Below are 16,857 nucleotides of genomic sequence, written 5' to 3' on the forward strand. Positions count from 1 at the left end.
CTAAGTGTTTCCCATACTTTATCTGTTTGGCAATATCCCCATTTGAAGGGATTTTTATGTCCGTGTTATAGATGGAGCAAAGTCTCAGAGAGGTAAGGTAACTAGGGTACAGGTGGGACTAGAATCCAGATCTTCTGGCTTCTACCATCACTAGAAGTTCAGAAACTAAACCCCCAGCTGTAGGATTGACAGGGGTGCTGCCCACCAGTGCTTCCCACACCCCTGATTTCACTGGGTACAGGGACATGATGCTGAATGCACATCAGAGTCACTGGGGAACTTTAAAATCATTGATGCTCCAGTGGGCGCCACACCAAGCTAACTCAGGATCTCCTGGAGAGAGGTTATACAACTCTCCAGGGAACTGCAATGTGAAGCCAGGGCTGGAAGATGCTGGGGTGGTGGGAAACCTCGGGCTTGGTCTCAGAAATCCTGGTGTCACTGCTCGCCCCCCAACCCCCCGGTCGGCTTAGAGCTGTACTGAGGCTGACAGGAGCTGGCTGCAGTGGGTGTTTGGCAAAGTCTAGCTGTCAGAGGAGTGTTTGATGTCATTCTCACAGCCGCCACCACCACCAGCCCCGGAGGTCTCAGATGCTCCTCTTCCCAACCCTCCCTCTGTAGACCTTCTTCCCTGTTTTCCTGGTGGGAAATAAACAATATCCTCACCTCACTACTAAACTATCCAAACATATAAAAAATTAACAAGGGGCTGGTAGTCTGGTTTACCCTTCCTAGGAGGGAAAAAGCCACATTTCAGAAGAGAGGCAGACCTGATGCACATTAAGCCCTTTACTCTGCTAATTATTTCTACCTTCAGAGGTGTCTCCAGCCAGAGCTTTTTGAGAGTGATGAAGAAATGACAAGTGGAGAAGTCAGTCACCTCTGAAGGTTTTTGAATGATTGTGTGCATAGCAAGAAGGCAGGAAGAGAGGGTAGTGATATGATTTGAGACACTCTTGAAAGGTACCCCTAAAAAAACAACACACAAACCTGCCGTGGGTTTTAAAATTACACCATTAGAGATCCACTTGTTTGGTTCTTCCAGAGTTCCCAGTTGAACTACAAAAATTTCTGAAAGGGGTTACACCTTATACCTTGATATCTAAAAACACTATCAGGTCATTTTCCTGGTCTGTAGCTCTCTTGGAGTAAGGCTTTAAAGAATGGTGCCACAAGAGGCAGTCTGGAGGACAGGGACAAGAACAGGGGGCTAAGAAGGGAAAGCAGGCAGGTTCCTAATCACAGTAAGTCCTTACATGTATCCAGTACTTCATAGTTGACTGTGAAAGATGCACTTTCAAATACATGACCTCATTCAGTCCACACCACAACATATGAAATATGCAGAAAGGAATCTCTGTTCCCACTTCACAGATGAGAACATAGAGACTGAGAACAGTGAAATGATTTGTCCATGGGACAAGGAATAGTAAATGGTGGAGTTGGAGTACAAACTCAGATCTAGGCATGCCAGCTGCCTTCTTGTTTTCTCTATATTACTGGAAGTATATTATGCCTACCTTTTAAAAAAACTACATTTCTCAGCTTCCCTTGCAGTCAGGTGTGACTGATTAGATATAAGATAAAGTATTGTCCAGAGCTTCTGAGAATCCCCTCCCCTTTGCCCTCTTGCCGTTTGGCTTTTCATAGTTCCTGATGTGTAAAAAAGAGATGTGATGGCTAGAGCTCCAGCAGCCATTTTGCACTATGAGGTGATTTTCAGGACAGAAACTGTGCTGAGGATGGCAGAGCACAAAGATAAGTGGGTCCCCTGGTGGTCATGCTGCACAGAAAACTAGATGCAAACTCTCTTCTATTGTATTTCTTTTACATGACAGACATATACCCTTGAGTGTAAGTCACATTAGGTTTTCATCCTAATTGCCACTCTAGACTTTTGCTCCCAGCTTCATTTGTCTCTGTGATACCTCTAACAACATGGTCACTTCACGATGTCTCACCTGATGAGACATAAAACCGAGAAATCCTCATCTTGACCATTCCTGCTAGCTGGTTCCAGGGAGCTATTTCTGAGTGGGATCCAAGGTTCTCACTGGCACCCCTGTGCCCCTTCACTCCAACATTGCTGAGCCTTAATAATGCGAGGGAAGACACTAAAGCTGAAAGAGAAATCTTACTGGACTCCTGGTGGCTTACCCCATTCTTCCCAGAAAGAGAAATAACAGTTAGTGCTCTCAGCCCAAGTCTTCAGCCTTAACCAAACCTCCATGGGGTGTTACTGAGATGTGCCTCTCAGCATGGTACATGGACATTGGAGGCCACATGTCTAGTCTGTTTTGTAGAACCTTGCAAAATTGATTCAATTCATTTGAGACTAGTTTTACCAGCCGTGAAATGGGTATAATATTTGTCCTGTCCATCCCTACTGGTGGATGTCAGGTTTCAACAATCAAACGGTATGAAAGAAATTTAGAAATATTTAGAAAAGTAAAATCCAAGGCAGGCTGATTTTTATTTTGGCTCCAACTAAGGAATTGCTGAGGAGTTTCCCTCCCCGCCAATCTACCCTAAGTTCCTCCTTTGTATCTTTTCTTCCTCTGCCTGTGGGGTCTCAATTGACCCTTTTAGTAGAAGCTGGGATGTCTGGGGAAACAGCTGAATCAAAGAATCTTCCTGAATAGGTGGCGTGTCCTGGACCTACCATGCCCTCTCCCTTTAAGCACACCTATCCCTAGCAGTTTCTCCCCATATCCACAAGATCCCAAGTTCACCAGTAAATTTCCCTCCACCCCATGGTAAAGACAGCCATATTTTCATGGGGAGGGAGTAAATCTCCCCTGAAGTGTTCATTGATGGGGTGGGAACGGAATCTGCTTTCTTGTCCTTTCTAAGATGGGAGACAGAGCAAGAGTGAAAGATGCTTCCTACCAGCCCCGAAAAACAGTAGGGCAGTTCAGTCTCCCCAGCGTAGGGGGTATGGCTGAGAATCATGGAAGAATATAGTACAGAAAGGGAGGCCTGCATATACAGTTGGGGAGACTGCTCTCTCCCCCATCTGCAAGGTTTCTCTTCTCAGAATCCCTCACTTTCCCCACACGGAGATAATGGCAGCCCAACAAGCACCAAGAAGGCAAGACCGCATCCTGGCTAATTCCACACTGTGCTTTAGAAGCATGCTTGCTGTTCCCCTGGCACTCCTGGGGACTGTTCCAACATCACGCCTGGTGACAGATGTTCTTGATGACTCTTGGAGACAAGTGTTTGTGAAAGTCACTTGGACTGATAATAACATGCAGGGCACTTAATTTTCCATGTCACACCAGGGAGGAAGCAGAGCTGGGATGGGCTGCTGCTTTTTGGGGCGTGAGTAGGGGGAACCCCTTCTTTCTGACTCATTCTGGCCACCCTTTCTCTTCCCCTCATTGTCCCCTCCTCCCTCTGACACTGTCCCCATTAATGTAGGCCCCTTCCTGCAAGGGCAGGTTCTAGGGCTTAGAAGTGGGAGAATCTACCCTCCCTAGTCATATGGGAAACAGGACCCACCTGTGGACTGTCTGTGTCCGGCATAACCCAGGGCCTGCCTGCAGGGCTCAGCAGTGTGTACTCAGGGAAGGCAAATGTCTTGGGAAGTTGGCAAGGATCATTAGATAATTAGAGAGCTAATATCTGGTAAAAGAGCAAGATACTATTTCATAGCCAAATTCAAATCCTGAGTTATCCATGGTTTGGGATTATCCAGGCTGCTGCTTTCCCCTCCTGCCATGTAGAATAGAACCTGATGCTTTCAGACACAGCTCCCAGCTCCCCAGGCTTCTGTGGGACCTTGGCATGAGTCAATGGTGACCTGTCAGTGACTTGTGCCCAGGTCTGGTTGGACAATCTGAGCCATTGCCAAAGTCCCTGTCTGTATCTTCAGGCCCTGGGACTCAAAACCTGGAGACAAGGCTCCCTAACCATGAGAGGCAAGATGCTTTAGTGGCCCCAGCTTGTAAAAGCAGGTGGATTTAGCAACCGTGGTAACCATATTGTCTGGGTCCTGGTATTGTAAAAGTCTTAAATGGAGTCATAGACTATCAGGGCTGAACTCATTTAAGTCACACATTAAATTCAGGCTGCCTACTTGGTAGCCCTGGCACAGAATCAGCCAGGTTCTGCCTGAACCCTTCTGGCCCAGGCAGCTGACGACTTAGTGGCACCTCTTACTTATTCTGCTTTTAGGCAGCTCTGATGTTCATTTCCATTCTGTTCAGATCACCAAATGTTGACTTGGTAGCTGTTGTGGGCCAGGACTTACTAGGAGCTGCAGGGTCCAGAGCTGAGTACACAAGAATAACACATGCTAGAGAGGGAGAAAGATATGAAGCCAAATCATTCCACAGCCAGAGAGAGAGCTATGAGAGGGGCTTGGAAAGCTGTTGCTGTTGGAATTTTTTCTTGTATTGGGTCAATGACTAGTCTCTCTCTCATGTGTGTGTATATGTGTGTGCTTTCTTCTCTTCTACTCGTGGAAGCTTTTTGAACAAGTCAAGGGTGCTATGATTTCTTTTCTAAGTCCTGTTATCTCCAAGGTAACCTTTGCCCATCACACATAAGCTTCCAGAATCACATTCTCATGACTTGACCTCTGGGTACAGTGCAGTTGATAAAAGACGACCCTTCAGGCTGCATCATCTGTATTAAACATATGACATCTCTGTTCTGACCAGTGTGAATGATTCAATGATTAAAATTGTAACCTCCCATATGTGACCTGATCACTTTGCTTCTGTTAGCACAACTTAAAACTATGGGAGTTTTTTAGCAGCTCCATCACTTTGTGGCCATGATGTCTTTGAAATCAACTAAAACTCTGAGCCTGTGCCACACAAAGTTCCAGTAGAGCCAGATTTTCCTCACCTTGAACTCAGGCAATTGAGTCCTTGAGCCAAAAGGACACACTTTCCTGTGTTGTTATCCATGTCGATGCACTGCGCAATACAGTGGCTGAGGCAGGTGCAGAGGCTCGAGGCAGAGGCGTTCCTGCTTGTTCACATCAATTTATTAATCAGTCTGATTCTTGGCCAGCTATAAGTCCACTTTATCAGTTTCCATTTCTCCATTTTGTTTCAAACACAGCGTGAGATTTGTCACATGCCCCATACAATTGTGATGGGCTGTTTATGGCAGTGAGTCTCAGCCACTGGAAACTCCTAGGACGTTTTCCAAGTGTACTTATCACTCCAGAGATTCCAGTCCACTTTCCTGTGGAGCCTCACGGGGACGGGGCCTAGTGGAGAATCAGGGTGCAAGAAGGGATGTCGCTGAGGAGTGTTGCCCTCCTGAATGACGAAGGGGCAGATTAAAAGATTGGGAACTACTGGCCACTGTGTCCCCTGAAGACAGCTCAATAACTTGGCAGGATTTGCTTCCTGTGAATCCAGGTCTGGTCCTGGCAATCAGCATTCTTTCCCAGGGCTTACAGCCATCTGTTGAAAAATTCTTTCTAGAATTTGAAATGTCCATGTCCAGCCCAGAATCCTATGGTTTTCTGAGTCTGTTCTTTGCAAAGTAGAATATCTTCCCTTCTCCCATCTTAGGCACTTCCCCTTCTGTCCATGCTGTCTCTGGATTAGTGCCTGGGCTCAGGAACCTTACCTAGTATTCCTTTAGACCTAGAAGTGACCCCTGGGTCCTGGGGACCAGTCTGGCAGTGTGATACATCTCTGCTGAGCTACAGTTCCCTCTCCATAGTATTGGTTTTGTCCTTCCCAGGTTGCCTGGATTTGAATTCTGTCTGTGCTACTAAGCCCCCTGCCCCACCCCACTGTGTAACACCTCAGGCAAGTTTCTTATATAAAATGTGGTAGAAGCACAGTCTGGCCTCCTGGGGTTTTATGAAAGCTAAATGAGTTATGCATAAAGCCTTTAGAAGAGTTCCCAGTGCAAGAAATCTCTCAGTGCAGATTTGTACCTTTAAGCAGGTCCTCCAATAATAGTGTCTTTCCGTGTTGTATTGATAGATACTGAAGGAACTTAACTCTTGTGTGTATGCATCAATTAGTCTAAGGTGAAATTGGTTTGGCTATATGTTGTATGCCTCAAAGTCACAGAACCTCTGGATGACAGTAGGTGAGGACTGACTACATTGTTGCTATTGAAGGTCTAGGCTCTTTCAGTCCTGCCTCTTTCTGGCTGGGGAGGGTGGAGGCATATTGGAAATTGCTTGGCCTTGCGTGCCGACTTTGTCTAGTCTTCTGCAACCCTGTTTTCAAACCACAGACCTTTGTCATTTTTCTCCTCTTGCTCTAAACATGGATTAAAAGCCCTTGTTGGCTGCCTTTAGCTCTCTCTGTACAGCTCTCTCTTTCGTGCTCCTCTTTAATATTCATCTTTGGATACAAGCTTTCTTTCTTTCTTTCTTTCTTTCTTTTTCTTTCTTTCTTTCTTTCTTCTCTCTCTCTCTCTCTCTCTCTCATACACTTTCCTGTCAAAGTTGGAGCATATCAGCGAGCCATTGGTGTATTTTCCTCCTTATGGGAACAATTTGTTCCTAAAAATGCACAGTTTCGTTCTTTGAGTCTCCTGTTTCTCTGGAGCCAGAGTCACAGGCAGGGCAGCAGGGCCATGGTGGCTGAGTCTGAAGCCAGAGGTCTGGGCTCTTTCAGTCCTGCCTCTTTCTGGCTGCACAACCTCAGAGAGTTGTTTCATTCTCTCAGCCTCTATACTCCTTGGAGTATGTCTTGGAGTATGTCCAGGAGAATTAAATGAGATATTGCCTGAGGAGCTGCCTGTCACACACACATAGGTGGGCAGTACTGTTGGCTAGTGATTGCTACAAATGCAGCACTTTGACCTTTTGCTCTAAAATGTGGGAAGTCTGCTTACTTAAAGCCTGAACTGTGTGTCTAACCTTCCTCTTCCATTTCATTTCGCAGGCTGGCAGACAAGATAATGGTCTTACTCTCAGTACTCCCATACTACTACCACTACAAAAGATAAAATAACTTGTGTTCCTTGAACACTTCCTACGTGCCCATGCTATCTGGAGAGATTTCTGTGCCGTATCTCTATTAATCCTCATGGTGCTCTAAGAGCAACTCAGCATTTTTTTTTTAATTCCAAGACCTCTGATACTTCCATTTTATTTATATTTATAAACCCAGTGCCCCCAGAACCTTGGCTGACTTCAGGGCTACAGCTCCAACTCCTCCAGTGACCCTCCCAGAGTTCCTGGGACCCCTGGGAGGCTGCCGTCCTGGCCACCTCAGTACACTGCCCCCTTGATGCCAACGTCCCCCCACCAAACTTCAGTCCCTTCCCGGGGCCCGTGCAAGCCTCAGAGCTGGTAGCCTTTCCCCTCCACACTTTTTATCAAAGTCAAGCCCATATAATAAATTCACAAGTGAAGAAATATACATATTTTTAAAAGGTCAATCTCATAAATTATCAAAGAAATGCAAATTAAAATAAGTTCCATTTTTCACCTATAAGATTGTCAAAGGTGCAAGCAATTATATATTCAATAATTGGCAAAGGTATGGTCAGAGTGGGCATTGTCACCGGCTTCTGGTGAGAGGGTAAATAAATATTCATGTACAATATATGAAGGTTATACTCTGCTTATTAAACCAGTAATTCAATTCCTAGGAAAATATGCTAAGAAAATCACTGAAGCTGCACAAATAAATTTATCTATAAAGATATTCATTGCAGCATTACTTTTAATATTAAAAAATGGTAAAGAACCTAAATGTCCAACAATAGAAAATTGGTTAAATAAATTATGGTACAGCCAAGTGAAAAATATGCTAACACCATAGGAACTAAGCAAGCTATAATGTTGAGTGGAGAAATTAAGATACAAAAGTACACGGTAGAATGATCATAAATATTGTTTTGAGTTGAAATAAAATGGAAAGACTAAAGGCCTCTGATTAATTTTTAGTAGCAGGATTACAGGTAATTTTTATTTCCCTCTTTATGATTTCTATTTTCCAAATTTGCTACAAAGACTATTACTTTTATAAATAAAAATATGCACATGTATATTTATGTTTAATTATATCTCTATATCTATGTATCTTTCTGTACACATGTATACATGCATATGTTTAAGTTCTAATGCTGCTTTCCCTCCATCCTGAGAAATAAAGCTGTTCTCCAGATTAACCGGGTGAAGGAAATTCCGCATAAGCATATGCCAGGTAAGGGAACTTCCCCAGCTTCTCTCCCACACCTTCCCATCTGAGACTCATCAACTTTGGAGGTCAGAGCTGGAAGAAACTTCAACAATAGATCAAGAGTTCTTGACCTCTCTTGACCTATGGATACTTTGGCTATAGGTGAAGTCTATAGGATCCCTTCCCAGAATAATAATTTTGTATGCATAAAAGGAAACACAGGATTTCAAAACAAACTGCATTCCTTGAACAGTACGATTCTAGGCCACATTCCTTGTATTTCACACAAACTGAGGCTACCTGAGAAGGAAACTCATGTGGAGTCAGACCTCTGGGGCCCCTGGCCTATATCTGTCACTCTGTGAGCTCCTCCCTCCAGCTAAATGAGCTAAGCAATTTTGCTGCAGCTTGTCTGCCTTAAACCTCCCTTCCTACCATGCCTAGAAAATGGACCCTAGATTCTTGCAGCAAATTTACAAGGTCAACATCAATGTCTCCACTTCCAGTTGAGGAGACTGACACCCATAGGTCAGTACAGGTGGACAGGATGACCCCACCTCTAATATCCCAGGAGTTCATGTGACCTGCTCTAGCTAACTGAAGCTCATTCAAGACTTCAGTGGAACAAACTGGGGAAGAGGCCCTTTACTCCTGATAGGGCTGCTTAGGGTAGAGGCTACCAGGGGATGAAGTCAACCTACAAGCAAATGGAACTTAGGGGAGGTAAGAAGCTCTGAGAATGCAGGATGTTTGTGGGGCTTTTGATGTAGCTGAACCTGAAGCAGGTCTTCAAGTTTTCAGTTACACAAGCAAACATGTTACCTCTTCCTTTGTTTGTTTGTATTTTTTAAGCCAGTATGACTTGGGTTCAATTACTTACAACCAAGTGTCCAGACTAAGTTATGTATGGATGAGCCATATTTTCCAGATGAGGAAAACTGAGGCAGCCCAGGAGAATTACATAACTAGCAAGTCGCCAAGCCCTGATTCTACTCTTTCTCACCTCAAAGCCTTAATCACGACTGCATCTGAGTCCACATGAAGGCCAGATTCACTCCTCCTTGGAGGAGTCAGACCCTTTGGCCAAGAGGTCCACTCATTGTTTGTGCATGCCCTCTAGCTGTGGCTCAAAACAGGAAGTTCTGTGGCTCAAACCTGTATGACCACCTACCAGAGCCACACCCCTGGGGGCTTGGTCCTCCTACGTACAAATCTTCTCAGGTTGTCCGTGTGGGTTATTCTCTCCTTAAACATGTAGATGTTCTTTCTATCTCCTCTTACCTGCACAAATGGTGTGGCTTGTCCCAGGATGCCTACAGGCACCTTTCAGGAACAGGGCCTTAGGTGACAAGAGCTCAAAGCCCTCTCCCCACCTCCTGCTTACCCTGCCAGACCCCTCCCTGCCTTTACACAGCCCCAGCTCACCTGTAAATCAGTACCTCATCGTCAGAGCAGTTGTACTGCAGCTGATACATCTTCACCCGGGGCGCTGACTTGCTGACTGACCACTTCACCAGGGCCGAGGTGGTGGTCACATCAGACACAAGGACAGCCCGTTCTGGGGGGCTTTTGGGAGGCTCCCCACCCTCGCTGCCTCCCCCTCCACGGCTGGTCTTACTGGAGCCAGTGATGTCTGAGAGGCGGGACTTGGGGGGCGCTGTGCGGCTGGTGCTATTGCTAAGGTGTGGCAGCTGGACAATGGAGACTTCCACAGTGGCCGTGGCCTCCCCGGCGGCATTGGCAGCAATGCAGGTGAAGGCACCACTGTCCTGGGACGTGGTGATGAGGATGTCCAGGGTGCCATTACTGTACACAGCAGTCCTTGAAGAGTTCCCCATCAGGCGGTCATCTGGGGCCACCCAGTGGATGAGGGGGCTGGGGTCCCCAATGGCCTTGCACTTGAGTGTGGCTGCCTGGCCTTCCAGAACCAGCAGCTTGTGAGTGTGCTGGGTGATGAGAGGTGGCTCGCACACAAACTCCTCCTCACGCACATGCCAGAAGTAACGGCCCTTGAGGCCCCCCGGGGAGCCACAGGTTTCCAGGTCATCATCCCGCTCAAGCCGCCGCAGCCAGAGAAGCTCACAGTTGCAGTGCAGTGGGTTTCCCCCAAAACTAAAGGACAAGGGTGGAGCAAAGGGCGTGGCGGTTAGAGCAGAGGCCTGAGAGCGGGCAAAGATGGGATCTGGGGGCAGCTTTTGCAGCCGGTTGGAGGTGAGGTCCAGGCGGGCCAGTTTCTGCAGGTCAGCAAAGGTGCCCTCAGCAATGTGGTCCAACAGATTGTGGTCCAGGCTCAGCTGGTGCAGGTTGACCATGCGCCGCACAGAGCCCCAGGGAAGGCCATGCAGGTTGTTGTAGGAGAGGTCCAAATCCTCCAGCGTCAGCAGGAAGTCCTCAAAGGCATCGTCAGCGATGCCACCCAGCTGGTTGTTGTTCACGATGAGATGCTGCAGGTTGACCAGGCCACGCAGGGTGTCCTCCCCGAGGCTAGGGAGCCGGTTGCTGTCCAGGTGCAGGGAGCGGAGGCTCTCGAGGTCCAGGAAGGAGAAGGGCTGGATGTGGCTGATGGTGTTCCTGGATAGGGTCAGGTCCACCAGCCCTGTCATGTTGGCGAAGTCCTGGCGGCCGATGTGGATGATGAAGTTGCCGCCCAGACGCAGCTCCACTGTCCTTCGGTCAATGTCAGGGGGTACAAAGAGCAGCCCCTTGGATGGGCACAAGGTCCCCAGTGACTCAGACAAATTCTGGCAGACACAGTACTTGGGGCAGGCGTCAACCACAGCAAACGCCATGCCAAAAGCCAGCAGGCCACCAAGCAGGGTCTCCATGGTCTGGTCACTCAGGCTGTGGTGCCTGGAAGAGAGGGATATAAGGTCAGGGTCAGGAGGGGACTTCCTAACACCCCTGTCCAGAGCTTCCTCCCTCACACTAACAGATGCCTTGGGGAGCAGCCATGAATGTCATCTGCTCATTGCAAAGTATAATCTCTTTTGCCAATCACTGTAACGCAGGTCTGCTTTTTCTTTTTTCTTTAGCACTTACCATTCTAACAGACTATTTAATTTACTTATTAATTATTTTTATGGAATGTCTTCTCTCTCCCCACTAGAATGTCAGCTCTAGGAGGGCAGGCCCCTTTGCCTGTTTTGATAATTGCTCTATCTCAAGCATCTTGAACAGTGCCTGAAACACAGTAGGTGCTCAATGCATGTATGCTGGCTGGCTGGCTGGATAGATGGATGGATAATTCCATACCAGTGGTTCATTTATGATCATTGGATTTGAAAAGTGTGTTATAGCTATACTTTGAAGCAGTTTTTACCTTCTTAATTGGTTTAGACTTGGCATGAAATGAAATTGGACCAGCGTTCCTTAAGAACAAGTACGTGGACAAAGAGAGTATTTGCCCTGAGAGACACCAAGGTTAGTGGGAAACTGGCTTTGGATAAATTCTTTACCATGGAGAATCCATACAGTAGATACATCTTTGGGAGCTCAGGGAAGTAAAGAAGGTGTTGGGACATGAATTTCTTCTGAGTACTTAGCACATGCTGGGTTCTCTGCCTGGAATTTCAAATACATCACATCTGGGCTTCAGGAACACCCTACACAAGGAACGCTTATTTATGTGCATGTATATAGGTGAGGACTTGTCCATGGCTTGTTAGCCTCCTTTAGGTTTTTACTCAAAGTCACCTTCTCACCCAAACCCCACCTGAACTGTGCATACCCCTCTTTTCTGCTTTGTGTTTTCTCCTTGAAATTTACCACTGTCTAACTTACAGTATATATTTTACCTACTTATTTTCCATCTTTTTAAATTTTAAAAAATTGTATCCTTCAATTGGAGTTGACATTCCATATTATATTAGTTTCAGGTTTACAACATAGTGATTTGGCATTTATATCCCTTAAGAAGTGATCTCCCTGGTAAGTCTAGAAGCCAACTGACACCACACATAGTTAGTACAATACTATTGGCTATGTTCTCTATGCTGTACTTTACATCTTGTTGTTTGTCTTCTGCACTGGCAATAAAGCTCCAAAAACTCGGGACATGTTTTCACCATTATATTCTCAAAGTCTGTATGCCCCCCTGACACACAGTTCTTTTGTATGAATGAATATCCAGAAAAGGTAGGAATGGGATTTTGGCTCAGGTCCTTGTGCCTCCAAATCTGACACTTTTGTCACTATCCATGTTGCACTCACCGTGGCTCTATTTATGTACTGCTAAGAACTGTATCAATTGAATTGAACTTTGGGAAAATCATGCACTTTGGCTGTGTGGCATCATGCACAGACCAGCAGCTCTCAAATTGCCTTCTAGGAGTGCTATTTACAGTTCTGCAACAAAGGCTTCTAGGGCCACTGAGTTGGGGAAGCGATGCCTATTCTCACTCACTCTTGCAAAAGCTCTATATGCATTAGCAAGTTCAGAAGGGTTGAGAAATTCTGCTGCAGTCGAGAAACTGGATTAATGTTTAATTCTGCATTGCTCCCTTTTTCAGTTCTGGCTAAAGATACTCATTTTTCTGAGCAACAGCTATTAATATCTTGAGGAAGTAGAGCTCTCACTTTGAGGAGCATAGATGCAGACAAAACAACTAGCTAATAAAACAAAGATACATTGTAAATTTAAAAACCTATTCCAATCAGACACTATTTTATTGTGAAGCTTTAAATTCCATTACTGTGTCTTTTTAAGGCTAAATCTCTCACCTAAAAGCCTTCAGGGCTAGAGATTTACCCTGTATTTTATCTATAGAAAGTGTTGTTTCTGACCAACACTATCCAATAGAAATATAATATGAGCCATAAATATAATTTTAAATTTTCTACTGACCGTATTTTTTAAAGGTAAAAAGAAACAGTTGAATCAATTTGGATAATATGTTTAATGTAAGCTGCCATATCCAAAATATGATTTCAACATGTAATCAGCACAGTTATTAATGAGATGATTAACATTCTTTTATTTGTACTAAGTCTTCCAAACCAGGTGTATATTTAACACTTATAGTGCATCTGAAGTGTTCACTAGCCATATGTGGCTGTTGGCTACACTACTGGACAGAGCTATTTGAGCAGGTGTTGGCTAACTATAGCTTGAGAGCCAAATCCAGTATGCCACCTGTTTTTATAAGTAAAGTTTTCCTAGAACATGGTCATTCATTTACATGTTGTCTATGGCTTTTTTTCATGCAGAGTTAAAGAGTTCCAGCAAATACAATGTGATTAACAAGGCCTAACATATTAGTTATTTTACAGAAAATAACTTTTACAGAAAAAGTTTGCTGACTGCTGTTCTATGAGATTTTTTTCTTTTCATCTTCTTCATTAAGGTAATTTTCATTAAAAGTTTTTTCCAACATGCCTAATTCCACATAGTTATGCTCTGGGCTCCGAGGAGTGGCCGCCCACCTTGCCAGTCCCTGCTCTCACCAGCCTTCTTCCTAAGGGGCACCAGCCCACCCTGACCTGGGTCCCACCAAGCACATCCATCCCAGAGGCATCCATGTGTGGAAGCTTTCCACCTGCCAGTGTCTCTATGCCCAGATGTATTCTGGGTCCACATTTAGCTGGGCCCTGATAAAACAAATAGGAATCTTCTCTCCCTGCATTGACCCTTTTCTTATTTGTGAGCATAAGAACAAGTCTGTGCAAGAGCTGGTCCTGCCCACTAGCCCAGTTTATCTCTTACTGCTCTGTCTCCCTTTGCTTATCCTGTCTCATCTGCACTCAACCTCTCTCTTCTCAGTCCATGCTTGACCATCCTCCAGCTCTTTGACATGCTCTGCTGTCATCCTGGCTTCTCTGCCACCTCCACTTCTGCCCAGTCAAGCTCTTGTTCTATCTCTGGGTCTCAGTTAAAATACTACCTACTCCAGGAAGCCTCTCCAAAGCCTAGACCAAATGAGGCCCTCCTGCTATTTACTCCTTAGCTTGCTGTACTTGCCTCACATATCAATCATCACACTTTCAATTATAATTTCTTAATTACTTTCTTGATTCCTTACCCATCTGTCTTCCTAGTCTGTAGATTCCAAAAGGCAGGGAACTTACCCATCTTGTCCACCCATCACTGTACCCCTAGTACCCAGCACCGCACCTGACTCATAGTAAGTGCATAGTAAATATCAATTGAACGAATGAATAGTTCTGAGCAAAGTGAGTATTTGGCATTGGCAATGAGGTTCTGTTGGCTAATTAGATGAGAAAACCATCTTTACAAAGTGGCCTGGTCACAGCAGAAGCTTCAGAAGCATCGTCCACCAACCAATGGCTGCCCTTTCTAGCCTGACTCACCACGGCAGTAGAGTCAGGGAGGCCATATTTCTCTGGCTCCTCATCTGCTCAAGTAGAGATGAACGGTATCTCTATAGCCACTGAGAACATAGGGACAGGCACATCCAAGGGTGCCCCTAGCTAGTTAAGCTGGAGGTGGCTATGTGTGTGTGTATGTGTGTGTGTATGTGTATAGAGGAAGGTAGTGTTCTGAAAGATGCCCTACTATGCACTCTTGTCAGCCTGCCTCTGGCAGACAACCACAGTGGTGGTGGTGGTGGTGGTGGTGGTAATTGGGGAAGGCCCAGACATGTTAGGATGTATACTTTGCACAGGGCCCACTGTTTTAAACAGTTTTGTCCTTGTAAATCATGCTAAACAAATCACATTAAAAAAAAAAGTTTGTGGAGGATTAGCAAACGTCTAATGAATTCAAATCTGTGACATAAAAGAGCTGGGTAAATATGTTTTAAGTAATCAGCACAGAAGATTACTGACGGAGAAGTGACTATTGAATCTTAATTAAAATTGTATTCTGAGAACTGTCACTTAAAATATTACTCTCACAACCAAACAAAAAGCAGCTTAAACCCTGAGTTGGGAAGACAGGTGAAAAGACTAGGTCAATACTCATAATTGGTACAAATGGTCAGGGAGGTCTCTCTTTTGAGCAGTAACTTAAACAAACACTGGGAGGAGCAACCTAGGTCCCTGTAAGCATCTCCAATGGTTGTAGGTGCTGGAGGGAAGCAAGGAGAGGTAGAGATTGGGAGGAGAGGGCTGGTGTCTGGAACAAAGGACCAGATCAAAGTGGACAGGGAAGGCCATGGGATTATTGGTGGGCAAAGCTGAGAGAAGTGCATGAGTATCGGAAGCCAGACTGAGAGTGGTGGCTTGTATCAAATGTCAGAATCGGACTTCAGGGAAGGAATCCATCTGCAGAGGAGCTGGAGCTTGGCTACTCAGAAAGTCCATGAGCCCTTAGTGGGAGAGGGAATGGGACAGAGGGGCATTGCCAGGAGAGACAGAAAAAGAGGAGCTGGGAGAGGAACAGTAATTACTCTCCCTGAACCAACAGTGCTGGGGAGATTTCATTGCATCTCTGGGAGATGAACCAAGGTAGGAATAGTGTCTCTTCCTTCCCAATGGTGCTTCTCCATGCAGTCTTCCCAATACCTCTGCAAGGTGAGGTCTCCCACTAGGCCATAAAGTGCTCTTCTGCAAGGAGGAAGGGGGTGACTCCTGGGTGTTTGTAGGGTCCCTTAAATGAACAGCCTCTGCACTGAGCAACCTGCCCGGCCATACCCTATGGTCCTGAGTATTTTAACCACTGAAAGTGAGGTCCAAAAATGTTGGACCCTGCTCAAACTCTGCCAACTGCCAAGAGAAGAACCAAAATTTGAACTGAGGATTGTTTGGCTTCTAGCTATTCTCTTCCTCAGATGAGGCTCCCTCCCATCTCTGCCCCACAAGCTTCCATGTGACTTGTGTACTCAGAGAAATCTGCTGCCTCCACTACGGGATTGCTTAGTAACGAGTGATAGCCTAGCTATTCAACTAAATTTGGGTACTTGTGTTTCCTTTCTGAGGATGGGCCTGGAAAGAACACTGGTTTTCCCTGAAGCAGAGGCCTAATTGGCTCAGAAATATTCACTTGTCAGGCCCTGATGGTGGTGAGTCACACACACACACACACACACACACACACTCACAGAGGCACACATGTATGCACACACATGCACACACACTTAAATATACTGACAATACATCGAGTTGTGGGAATAGGCTGATGGTTTGTAAGCAGAGTCAACAGATGGAATTTTATATTTAAAACAAAAGAAAAGAAAAGGAAGATGAAGACAGAAAGTGGAAAATGAAGGGACATGGTGGCAGAAAAAAAAATCTCAATCTTTCACTTGAAGATGAGACCAGAGACTTTGCTCCCCTCCCCCAGGCCCTGGGCCCTGCCTCCTGTCAGAAGCTCCTCGAGCTGTTCCAGACAGAAGAGGCAACATCTAGCAGATGGCTGGCAAGATATATGTGATATCTCTCCACCCTGATTTCCATTTAAAAGATACCTTAGCAACCAGCCAAGGAGCCACCCACCCCTGGAGCCTGTAAATCAAATAAGATGCCTGTCTCTGCTTCAGGTAAAAAGAAATTGCCCCTCCAGGGTGCTCCAGGCTGGGAAAATGTGAATTAATAAGAGAGGGAAGGGTTCAAATTTGCCAGGAGGGGCAGCACCTGCACCTTCTTGGCAGGCTTCCCCTCCCAGAGCACTTGCTATTCCCCATACATCACACCACTCAGGAGGGACTGGCTCTGGGGCAGGTAGATGGGAAAATAAAACTGGACTTCCAGACTCTGGCTGTTGGGCTGCCTTTCTGGTCTAGGAGCTGCACACCTGCCCTGCCACTTCTGCAGCACCTCTGCCTCCCAGACCCTCATGAAG

General features: G+C 45.7%; 1 protein-coding gene across 1 annotated transcript in view; it reads right to left on the minus strand.

Moving 5' to 3' along the window:
* The window catches only part of LRFN2 (leucine rich repeat and fibronectin type III domain containing 2), a 179,599-nt gene that overhangs the window by 29,984 nt on the left and 132,758 nt on the right, over positions 1 to 16,857 (minus strand). Inside the window, exon 2 of the mRNA XM_045843664.1 lies at positions 9,546 to 10,970. Coding sequence (XP_045699620.1) covers positions 9,546 to 10,945 — 1,400 coding nt within the window. The 5' untranslated portion in view covers positions 10,946 to 10,970. The remainder of the gene's footprint in view (positions 1 to 9,545; positions 10,971 to 16,857) is intronic.

The sequence above is a fragment of the Phyllostomus hastatus genome, unplaced genomic scaffold, assembly GCF_019186645.2.
Source record: "Phyllostomus hastatus isolate PE091 unplaced genomic scaffold, TTU_PhHast_1.1 phas_contig_40, whole genome shotgun sequence".
Classification (NCBI taxonomy): domain Eukaryota; kingdom Metazoa; phylum Chordata; class Mammalia; order Chiroptera; family Phyllostomidae; genus Phyllostomus; species Phyllostomus hastatus.